Raw genomic sequence first — 12,362 nt, forward strand, 5'->3', positions numbered from 1 at the left:
TTTCTATTTGGATCAGGACCTGGAACTTCAGTGTTGATTGGTTACACCTGCTGCTTCCCTGAGAATTGGTTCTTGTGTTTTGTCTATTGTCCTCTCCTGGCATCCACATTGTGGAATGCTTGGGTGACCTCTTGTAAAGAGAGTCAGCTTTATGGATTCTTGTAATCCTTCCTGTAAGATCTGGCCAGATCACACAGTTGACTGCATTTGGACATCATGAGAAGGAAAAAGGGACTTTTGTCCTTAGTATAAAATCCATTTTTGGACTCCAGTGAGGGACAGAGGTGCCCACCTCCCTGTGTTTTTGTGCATGCCTATAATACTTCTTTTCCATAAAACCTAGACATGCTGGGTAAAGGAGGGAGTTATAATGGGGGCTGGCGTATGATATTTTTGTTTATCAGTATCCAGTCCTTTTGTAGATGGCTATATCTGAATTCCTGTGTCCCTTTAACCACTTGCCCACTGGCACTTATACCCCCTTTTTGCAAACTGGTAATTTTTCTCCACTGATGTACGTTGATGAGGTTGCACTGATAGGCAGCACTGATGAGGTGGCACAGATAGGCGGCACTGATGGCAATGACTGGTGGCACTGATGGATGGCACTGCTGGGCTGCACTGATGGGCACAGGTGGGCGGCAGTGGTGGGCACAGGTGTGTGGCACAGGTGGGCGGCTTCGATCATCAGGGCACTGATGATCAGTGCCCTGATGATCGGTGCCGATCCCTCCTCTGACAATTTCCAGTTCTCGGCAGTAGAAAGTGCAGCCGATAACCGTCAATTGCATTTCCCAGTGATCAGTGTGTCATTGGACACGGCTGATCATGTGGTAAAAGGCCACTGTGATTGGCCTTTTACTGAAGTACGTGATCAGCTGTGTATGTAGGACACAGCGATCACGGAGATCCCCAGGGGCGTGCAGGAGAGCGCATTCTGGGAGAACGTCATATGACGTCCACCCAGAACTGGCCGGCCGCAGTGAAGCCATCATTTGACTATCTGCGGTTGGCGAGTGGTTAACTAGTAGCCGACCGCAGATAGCCGAATGACGGCTGCACTGCGGCCGGCCAGTTCTGAGTGGACGTCATATGACGTCCTCCCAGAACGCGCTCTCCTGCGCGCCCCAGGGGGCGCGCACCCGGCGATCTCCTACGGACACAGCTGATCACGTGATGTGGTAAAAGGCCAATCACAGCGGCCTTTTACCACGTGATCAGCGGTGTCCAATGACACACTGATCAGAGGGAAATGCAAGTGCCGGTTCTCGGCTGCACTTTCCTCACGCTGTCAGATCGTGAGGAAAGTACTGCCGAGAACCGGCAGTTGTCAGAGCGGGGATCGGCACCGATCATCAGGGCACTGATGATCAGTGCCCTGATGATCGGTGCCCAGCAGTGCCACCCGCAAGTTCCGCCCACCTGTGCCCAGCAGTGCGCCCACTAGCTCCGTCCACCTGTGCCCAGCAGTGTACCCACCTGTGCCCAGCAGTGCACCCACCTGTGCCACTCTGCAGTGTCACACACCTGTGCCCAGAAGTGCCACCTACCTGTGCCCAGCAGTGCCACCCACCTGTGCCCACCCACCAGTGCTGCCCACCAGTGCAGCCCAGCAGTGCCGCCAGTCAGTGCCACCAGTCAGTGCCGCTAGTCAGTGCCGTCTATCAGTACCCATCATCAGTGCCGCCTATCAGTGCTGCATATTAGTTCCGCCTATCCGTGACACCTCATTAGTGCTGTCTATCAGTGCCGCCTATCCGTGCCACCTCATTAGTGCTGCCCATCAGTGCCGCCTATCAGTGCCCATCAGTGCTGCCTCATCAACGCACATCAGTGAAGGAGAAAAAATACCTGTTTGAAAAATTTTATAATAGAAACAAAGAAACTTTTTTTTTTTTTCAAATTTTTTGCACTTTTTTTATTTATAGCGCAAAAAGTAAAGCGCCCAGTGGCGATTAAATACCACCAAAAGAAAGCTCTATTCGTGAGAAAAAAATGATCAAAATTTCATATGGGTACAATGTTGCATGACCGCGCAATTGTCAATCAAAGTGCGGCAACGCTGAAAGCTGAAAATTGGCCTGGTAAATAAGGGGGTATAAGTGCTTGGTAGGCAAGTGGTTAATGGACTCCAAGAAATACATTTTATGGTAAGTACAGAAACTCTTCTACCATCCTTTAAAGGTAAACTTATAACAAAATAAAGTGAAAAATGTTGCCTCTAATTAGCGCATTTATAACAGAGAGTGGATACCATTATTAACACTGATTTGTTTATTCCACTCCTCAGGCCGAAGGGCAAATTAAATTTGTAAAGTACAGCAATGTGCTTTATAGAAGTGTCTTTTTTTTTTTTTAAGCAGCAGTATGGACACATTGCTGCTTTAAAAATTACCTCCTAAATCTTTGTCGTTTAAAGCAGGTATCTGGTTGCTTTTTAATGCCTACAGTCTTAAAGCTGTGTAATGACTGGTTTATAGTAATGGAAGTTTTAGGAATTGTCTGTAGAAGATAATACTGTTAGACAGGTAAGTGGTGCAAAACAGCAGGAATTAGAAAATATTACGTTCTAAGTCTCATTAAAACGGTAACCTGAGTGCCAATCAGTTCTGGAGTATTGTGATCTCAGTCCGCAGATTCACTTAATGGCCCTCCCCAGCAGAGCATAATCTGTTTGGCAGCCAGGCATAAAGAGAAATATCCACGATTTGTGTGTATAGGGAGCATGTGACTCCCTTTCCTTTCACCCACACAACAGCACTGGTGATTGGCTGCTCAGGCACTTACTGCCATCGCATGAAGGCAGATTGTAGTACCTCTTCTATTGCTGGGAAGCTCCAGTTGTATCCTTGTGTATTATATAAGCAAAAAGAAATCACAACCTCGCTATATATTGGAAGAATTCCTTAATTGAGAGAATAGTAGTAGGCACTTATCCGCTGACTAGCCCCCAACCTAAACTATGCTGTTTACTGCCAGTGTTAGTATCCTGAGGTTAGACTCTTTCTCACTGCTGGCTGTGCCTGCAACGTGAGCCGTCATGGACTTCTACAATGCTGTCCCTTGAGACCTGAGACACTGAGACTATGAGGGCTCTCTGTATGGTTTTATAAATGTCTCATAACTTGTAGTGATAATGAGGTGATGCCACCCAGTGGCCAAATGTAATAGGCATTAACAGCACTTTACATTTTATTTCCACTTATGCAGCCAAATTGGGATGACATTTTCTTTATATTTGTTACATATCTCTATTCAGATAGCATAATGTATTTAAAAATTGCAACTTGGTTTTCTTAGAAATCTTCATCTGCACCCCCCAGCAAGGAAAAATTCTACTTCTCTTTGTTTATACAGGGGCTGGGGAGCTGTGTTTGCCATAATTAACCGCATCAGTACTGTGCAGGTAGATCTTCATTATCAATTGTTGCCAGATTTGAACACTGTGTATCCTAACAAAGGATTAAAAATGTAGAGGCTGGGCTTCTTGCATTGTATGTTAATGAGGACAGACATGGATCAGGCTCACTCTAACATTGTTTAAGCACTTGCTGACTGCGCTGTAGCCGAATAACGGCTAGAGTGTGGTCGTCCAGTTATGACATCCTCCCAGAACCACGCGCACCCAGTACTCTCTGTGATCGCTGTGTCCTTTGGACAGAGCTGATCACATGACACGGTAAAGGGCCAGTTACAGCAGCCTTTCACCATGTGATCAGTGGTGTCCAATCACAACTGATCACAATGCAAACACACTTGCCAGTTATTGGCAGTACTTTCCTCATGCTGTCGCAGCGTGTGGAAAGTACTGCCAATAAATGGCAAGTGTGAAAAGAGACATCTGCACTGATTATCAGTGCAGCCTCAAAAGTGCCCATCAGTGCCGCCTATAAATGCCAATCAGTGCCGCCAATCTGTTCCCATTAGTGCTGCCTATTAATGCCACCAGTCAGTGTTGCTTATTAGTGCCCATGATTGCTGCCTATCAGTGCCCACAAGTGAAGCCTCATCAGCACACATCAGTGAAGGAGAAAAATTACCTGTTTGCAAAATTTATAATATAAACTAAGAAAAAATGTTTTTGTCAGAAATTTGGGTCTTTTTTTGTTTTGTTTAGCAAAAAAAAAAAAAACAACACCCTGTGGCAATTAATTACCACCACAGGAAAGCTCTATTTGTGTGAAAAAAAATGATAAAAATTTCACATGGGTACAGTGTTGCATAATCGCACAGTTGTCATTCAAAGTGTGAGAGTGCTGAAAGCTGAAAATTTACCTAGGCAGGAAGGGGGTAAAAGTGCCCAGTAGGCAAGTGCTTAAAAAAACACTTGCAGTCAGCCATGACATCTCCTTAGAAACATTGAAAAGGTAAGAAATATATATATATATTTTTTTTTAGGCATGCTGTGTCAATGGAAATGCATGACAAACATATGGTGGGGTTTTCTAAAATCTGACTGCAAAATTGGAAATACGCTTTAAGGGCAATAGACGTTTTAGAAAACATGCCTAATTGTCACTTAAAATTTTCAGGATAAAATTATATATTCATATTAGAAAACGCCTTTTAGTTTGTGCTACTGAAAAATATAACTGTATAAGGTTTTTAATGTGGTACATCTAACTGACCGCTGGCTTTTTTTTTTTTCTAGGATAACATTAGGAAATCAGTTGGATGGGATCCATTTATTAGATCCAGATGTTGTGGCTCGATTTAAGCAACAGTATCCAGATGGAGTGATCTCAAAACCAAAGAATGTGATGAACTGCTCTTACTACATTAATGAACAAGATAATATGGATCAGAAATGCATAGGCATTTGAGGTCTATGCAGTCCCAATTTAAAGGACTTCATATCACTTTTGTAAAAAGACTTGTTTTACAATTGTAAATACAAATTTATGGCATTGTACTTCTTTGGTAAAGTGCTATATTCTAAATTAAAAGTTCTAAGAAGCATTGAAGGAACACAGTGCACCTGCTAATAGTGTAAGTTTGTATCCAGACATAGTGTAGTGTACTATCCTGCTTTGATAAAAACTCTGCTTCCAGAAGTTTGGAAAACAACTTTTGTGTGGTTTATAACAGAAGTGGACTTCCCAGTTGCCCCTCCAGCGGTGTCTCTTGTCCCTAGATTGCTAGAGAAAGTCACCACGCTGTTGATGCCATTCCCTTTCTCTGTGCTCTTAGTACTTCTCACTCCTCAACTTCTAGTAGTACAGGGGATACCCTTTGAGAGGATGATATAATCCCAGTAAAAGGAGAGGACTTGCTTGTAAGGCTAGGGAACATTTATCTCAGCTGCAGTGTTTCTTGGATAGCATTAGCAGTTTATGGATGGATTTTACTTGCTGCCTGGAATTGAACAACAGACCTTCTCAACCCCTTTAAAAACTGCCAACACTATATAAAAGTATGTAGTTACATGAGTATAATACTGTAAGTTCGTGCTCCTTTTTGTTCATTTTTCACATTTTCATTGCTGCCAGTGCTGGCTATGCCTGCAATGTGGGCCATCATGGACTTCTACGTTTTTTGAGACACTGAGACTATGAAGGCACTCTGTAAGGTTCCCGAACCACCATTTTCAAAATCAATGTCATTGGCAGCCGGCTTATTTCTTATTCCCTATGCCGGCCCATCAATAATGCTTGTGTCTCGGCTTGCATGATTGTCATATTGTGCATGCACAAGATAGACTGCATGATGTCATGCATCTTGTCTTGTACACAAATTGCATTCACCTGTTGAAAAAACCTCTGCACTATCCTTCCCAGGATGCATCTGTCACCAGTGTCTCAGAACAACCAAAAAGTAGAAACACAAAAAGTTTGGTAAAAGCAAAGCCGTTTTTTGCTCATGTCCTATTAGGGTGGAGGCCTGCTCTGCTGAAACAAGTAAGATTTCCCAAAGCATCTTCCAGGACAGCTACATGGGAGATACTGGCTCCTTCCCTACAGTAAACACAATAATGAAACCATTTAGAAGCCCCTCCCCTTCATCCTCAGTATTATTGTGTTTTCGACCTCCAGGTGAACACATTGCTACCATTTTTTGCTTTTCTGTTGGTGTGGGTAATTGTGGTTGCCTACCGTTCCTCTCTGGTCCTGGTAGTCCTGCCTGTGGGTAGTGTCCCAGGGAATTCCTCTGTACATGCTACACCAGAGAAGACCTTAGATTTTTCTGTTGCCTGGATCTCGCTCCTGCCTTCTAGCCTGAGGACCGACTCCAGAAGCTCTTTTGGCCCTTCCAGGGACGTGCGGTTGAACCGGAGTGTGTGTGTGTGTTGGGGCCCCCCACCCGGGGGGGGGGAGCTGCCCTTCTATCCAGGCTTGCATGTGTTTGGTCCATGTGATGCCTCTCCCTGGTCCCTCCAAGATGGCCATGGTGTGTCACTTCCGGCAGCTGGGGTGTTCCAAGATGGCGGTGTCAGTACTTCCGGCAGCTGAGGAGTTCCAAGAAGAGATGTGGCAGCTGTGGCTCAAGGCTCTCAGTCTCCTACACAAAAAGATTAGCGAAAATTTATTTCATCTGTGGCAGGTTCTGATTCGGTCTCCATCAAAAATTTCATGAAATCCATGTGGGAAGAAATGATCTCCACTTTACATTTAGTAAGATCTGTAGTTTCTGGTGAACCTTCCACATCTCAGGCTGCTTCCCTTCCTTTTGAACGCGCTTCTGTCATTCTCCCTTCTGTAGATACAAATGTTACTGCCTCTGATTCAGAGGAAGAGAGGTAATCCCTTCGTTCTTTGGGGGAGGTGAGTTTGGAGAAAAAGGAAGGAGATCCAAGGGAAAATTATTTTAGCAGGTTTCTTTCCCTGTAGAAGAGACAGATCAGCTGCTAAAGGCAAATTATACATCAGAGCAGATTGAGGAGGAAATTCCCTCTCAGTCTGTCCAGGATATGATGTATAGGGGTCTGAAAGAGAGAAAGAATAGAACGTTTCCAGTACACAAATCCTTTAGAAGTATGATCCTTAAGGAGTGGAAAGATCTGGAAAAGAAGTTTCTTCCCAGAGAGCATAAACAAAGGTTTCCGTTTAGCACTGAGGAAGAAATTTTTAAATGTCCTAGGTTGGATGCCCCTCTTTCTCAGGTTTCCAAAGATGCTGATTTGTCCTTTGAGGATGCTGGGGTTATTAAGGACCAGATGGATAGAAAGGCTGAGTCCCTGTTAACAAAGGCCTGGGATGCCTCGGCTTTTGCCCTTGGACTCGCTTTAGCCTCCACTTGTCCCGCCAGAAACCTAGATCTTTGGATTGACAAGTTGGATAAACTACTCTGTTCACAGATGCTCTAATCGCGAATGTGAATGGAAGTGACTTTATAATTATCAATCAGCTGCTGCATCTTCAGGGTTCTAATGAGGAAAGTGGCAGGGTCTGAATTCCTTTAGATGTGATTTCCATTTGGGAGTATCTCACCAAAAATTACATTGCAGGGGATGCCCAAAATCTGATTTGTATCTTAGTGCAGACTTCTGGGAAAATCAGTGAGCTAATTACACAAGCAGGAAATTACATTTTTGGGGAGCCTGCAGGTTCCTCAGTAGGCCTGCTGAGGAAGCCCAAATCTGGGGTGTAACACATATAGGTGGAAGGAGCTGAGCCCTAGATGTGTTGAATCGTTGGCCACCCAGGGGAGTGGGTTGGTGAGCCATGTAACAAAATATACATTATATGCTGGCTTGTTTCTTACATCTTGTGTTTTTAATCTGGATGCTAATAAAGCGTTTTATAAATAGAGGGCACTATGGTTCCACTTTTCTGTTTTCCATAATACATATTATATGAGAGCGTCAGCTGGAGGAGTGTATACTGTAGCGGTGCCAGGAGAGGAGCTTGAGGAAGACAACGGAGGGTGTACAAAAGTGTGTCCATATGTTGAGCGCATAATGACCTATTGATGAGGTCATGAAGTGGGGTGAGCAGGTTTTTCACCTAATGGTGGCATGGTTGGCATTGAATTAGAGAGATTTATTTCATACACATTGCACAGTGGTGTTATAAGGGACTTTTTCATGGGACTTTAATTATTGTTTTAGATTGATTTTTATATGAGATATTGTTCTGTTGCGCTACACTATATTGTTATTCATTTTGGTACAGGTGTGAAGTCACTAACTGTTTTAGTAGCAACTATTTAGAGCACTATTGTATTATTTTAGGGTGTGTTGCGCTGATTGAACAGGGTTCACATAGAACAGCTGCATATATTACATGAAAGAGTAAGATGTTACTTCCCTTTATCCACTCAGAGAACATCTTACTCTTTCATACAATATATACAGCTGTGGGAGCAGTAACTTATTGGACCTGGAATGTAATGTGGAGTGAGTGTTCATAGTCTGAGCAAATGGGTCTTTCAGTATGTGTTATGATAAGTTGAGAAAATGTGGTGCTCAATGAAACATCTTGTGGACCTTGATATCGCTGGAACATTTTGTGTGAGAGCAATTGCAGACCTGCAGAGTGACCGGCCTGTGTCATCAGGGGACTGGGCTGCCTTAACCAGAAGAAACAGCTGACACCCAGTGATGTCAAGAACAAAGATGGCAGAGGTACAGCAGGGCAACGATAGTTCTCCTGGGCAGTTGAGTATCTGACCTGAGGACAACCCTCAATAACAGTCTCCCACGATTTGGTTCTCTCACATTGATGCAGAACTGTGCTTAGTCCATAAGCTCTTAAATATGCCAGGGGAAATGCCAAAGGGCTGCATTTGATTGCTGCATGTTTTTGTGGACTTTTCACATTCACAATAACTTAATGTTGTTTGCAATTAATTTGTGGTAATGTGGCTTTCTGTATCTGAGACAACCCTGGACTCATCTACAGAGGATTCCTGATCCTCAACAGCTGCCACCTCCTCAAGAGGAACTTCCTCTAAATTTTCATCCTCCCCCAAAAGTGGAGGGGCGGAGGAGAGTACCCATGTTAGCATCCCGGGCTAGTAGGAACTGATCTTACAGTCCAGAAATGTCTGCAGAAAAATTCTGCATTGACACAAAGAAAAATTTTGTCCCTGTGGAGATGCCAGATAAGTGCAAGCATTCAGAGCTAAAAAAAACACTTTGTGTCACTCTCCACTATTAACCACTTCCCATTCAGCCCATATATATATAAAATGGCCAGATGGGAGCAGTGCAGGGGCGGGTTGCCGTTCATAAACGGCACCCGCCAATTTAGCCTGGGAGCGCGTGGCACCGCGATCCGGTGCCCACTGTGTCCGAATACAGATCGCTGTACGGGACTTCTGTGAGGTCCCAATCATGATCACTGATTGGCCAATCAGTGATCACATGAATAGTAGTAAGCAAGATGTCACTTCTGACATCATTGCTTACTACGTGTGAAATCTGTGAATGATCACATGGTACAAGGCTATTCACAACAGCCTTGTACCATGTGACAAGCTGTGACCAAACACAGCTCTCACAGTATTTCTCAATGGCTGCAAGAATGCAGCCAGACAGAAAGAAATTATTGCTTTTATGAGTGTAAAAGCAATCAGTTTAAAAAAAAAACAATCTTCGTCACCCCCCACAAGTAGTAGTGTCACTATGGTACTGCTAGGGTGACAGTATGTTATAAAAAAAAAAAAAAAAAACAATAATATAAAAAAACATTTTTGAAAAATTATACTTTTTGGTTATAAACTAATTTGGGTTATTTTTTTTTTTTTTACTAGAAAGATAGCTGAATACATTTTGGCCAAAATTTATGAAGAAAGATTATTTATTTGCAAAATTTTATAAGAAAAACACTTTTTTTCAAAATGTTTGGACTTTTTCATTTATATAGAAAAAAAATAAAAATGCCAGTGGTGAATAACTACCACCAAAATAAAGTTTTATCTATCTCAAAAAAATTCATATGGGTACAGTGTTGCATGACCGCTCAATTCTCATTCAAAGTGTGGTAGCACTGAAAGCTGAAAATTGGTCTGGACAGGAAGAGGGTAAAAGTGTCCGGACTTGAAGTGGTTAATATACATACAAAACAATTAGTGCAAAACAGTAAACTGAGTCCTGGTAAATTTCCTTAACGTGATATTAGTGCTGCATGCGTAATTTACATACAGAGAGTCCTCAGAAGGAATCCTCAAAACAATCCGTGATCCTGTAGTGTCTTCAATAGTATATTGCAAAAAGTAGTATAAAGTATTATCCACCAAATTTATATATGTATACTGTGCTCCTTCACCAGTTATGCTCTCACCTGATGTATATGACCAAATCGTTAAGTGAGGTCATACAAGCTTGTGTCCCTTTAATTGGGCTCAGAATTGAACAGATGGATAATTCCTTTTTCCAGCAGGGGGTCTCGCCGTTATCAAGAGATCCTTTCCTTAAAAATATGACCTCCCACCAAGTGTTTGGTCAACAGCGCTTTTTGGTCCTGCCAGCAGGACCAGAATCGGTTCCTGCTCTCCAGGTATGGTTCCAGTTATCTCCTCCTCCTCTCAGCTCCACTTTTAGCGAGGATCAGTAGAGGGATTGCCCGCATACGAAACACCAATTGTGGGGGGTCAGCTTCAAGTGGAGCTTGCACAGAGGTCAGTCAAGCCACATGTAAGGTTAAGGGCTTCCTGCTCACATTTATTCAAGGAAATGTAAAGCAAAAGTCCAACATAAGACAACATAAAAAAAAAAAAAAAAGTAAGTCCAACATAAGACAGGGTAGAGATCACAGTCCAAAAGCAAAGGTTCAACAAACAGCTCTTAAGCCTCCTGGCTAGTAAGTAGACCCTGCTTCAGACCTGCAGGCATGTAGACCCTGCTGGAAAAACTCCATCCATCTGGGATAGAGGGGTTTATCCATGTGTTCAACACACACACACACACACACACTCTTTTGCTATCACTTAATATCTAGTTGTATAAGCACTGTTACTGAGAACTGCTGTACATCTGTGTTGCATGGAGTCAACCAACTTCTGGCACCTGTGAACAGGTATTCCAGCCCAGGATGATTGGACTACATTCCACAGTTCTTCTCTATTTCTTGGTTTTGCCTCAGAAACTGCATTTTTTATGTCACCCCACAAGTTTTCTATTGGATTAAGATCCGGGGATTGGGCTGGCCACTCCATAACGTCAATCTTGTTGGTCTGGAACCAAGATGTTGCACGTTTACTGGTGTGTTTGGGGTCGTTGTCTTGTTGGAACACCCATTTCAAGGGCATTTCCTCTTCAGCATAAGGCAGCATGACCTCTTCAAGTATTCTGATGTATTCAAACTGATCCATGATCCCTGGTATGCAATAAATAGGCCCAACACCGTAGTATGAGAAACATCCCCATATCATGATGCTTGCGCAACCATGCTTCACTGTCTTCACAGTGTACTGTGGCTTGAATTCAGTGTTTGGGGGCCGTCTGACAAACTGTCTCCGGCCACTAGACCCAAAAAGAACAATCTTACTTTCATCAGTCCACAAAATGTTGCGCCATTTCTCTTTAGGCTAGTCAATGTGCTCTTTGGCAAATTGTAACCTCTTCAGCACGTCTTTTTTCCAACAGTGGGACTTTGCGGGGGCTTCTTGCAGATAGCTTGGCTTCATATAGGCGTCTTCTAATTGTAACAGTACTCACAGGTAACTTTAGACCTACTTTGATCTTCCTGGAGCTGATTGTTGGCTGAGTCCTTGCCCTTTTGGCTATTCTTCTATCCATTCGAATGGTAGTTTTTCGCTTTCTTCCACGTCTTTCAGGTTTTGGTTGCCATTTTAAAGCATTTGCGATCATTTTAGCTGAGCAGCCTATCATTTTCTGCACTTCTTTATATGTTTTCCCCTCTCCAATCAACTTTTTAATCAAGGTACGCTGTTCTTCTGAACAATGTCTGGAATGACCCATTTTCCTCAGAATTTCAGAGAGAAATGCACTGTAACCAGCATGTACAACATTTGCTGCCTTCCTTCCTTAAATAAGGGCAATAATTGCCACCTGTTTTTCAAAGAATGAATGACCTCACTAATAGAACTCCACACTGCTATTATTTTGAACATGCCCCTTTCAATTAGTGATTCAATTACACAGAATCAGCAGCATACATGTCATGACTGTTGGGTCTGCTAGATTTCTATTATCTACTACACCTGCTAGTAAATTATTTGCCATGTAGAAATATAATTTCTACCAAAAACAGTGATTGATCAGGTTAGTGATGTCTGACTGCTATTATTTTGAACACAACTGTATATATACACATACATACATACATACATATGTACATGTACACATACATTTGGTGGATTATACTTTATACTATTTTTTGCAATATACTATTGAGGACACTACAGGATCACGGATTGTTTTGAGGATTCTTTCTGAGGACTCTGTATATAAATTATGC

The 12,362-nt window shown here is 42.8% G+C and overlaps 1 protein-coding gene across 1 annotated transcript in view; it reads left to right on the top strand.

Annotated features, from left to right (window-relative positions):
- METTL3 (methyltransferase 3, N6-adenosine-methyltransferase complex catalytic subunit) overlaps positions 1-7,748 on the top strand; it is a 34,879-nt gene extending 27,131 nt beyond the window's left edge. Inside the window, exon 11 of the mRNA XM_089687038.1 lies at positions 4,652-7,748. Coding sequence (XP_089543164.1) covers positions 4,652-4,823 — 172 coding nt within the window. The 3' untranslated portion in view covers positions 4,824-7,748. The remainder of the gene's footprint in view (positions 1-4,651) is intronic.
- Positions 7,749-12,362: the final 4,614 nt, after the last annotated feature.

This window comes from Staurois parvus, unplaced genomic scaffold, assembly GCF_062004578.1.
Source record: "Staurois parvus isolate SC_StPar_1 unplaced genomic scaffold, SC_StPar_1.0 ptg000415l, whole genome shotgun sequence".
NCBI classification, from domain to species: Eukaryota; Metazoa; Chordata; class Amphibia; order Anura; family Ranidae; genus Staurois; species Staurois parvus.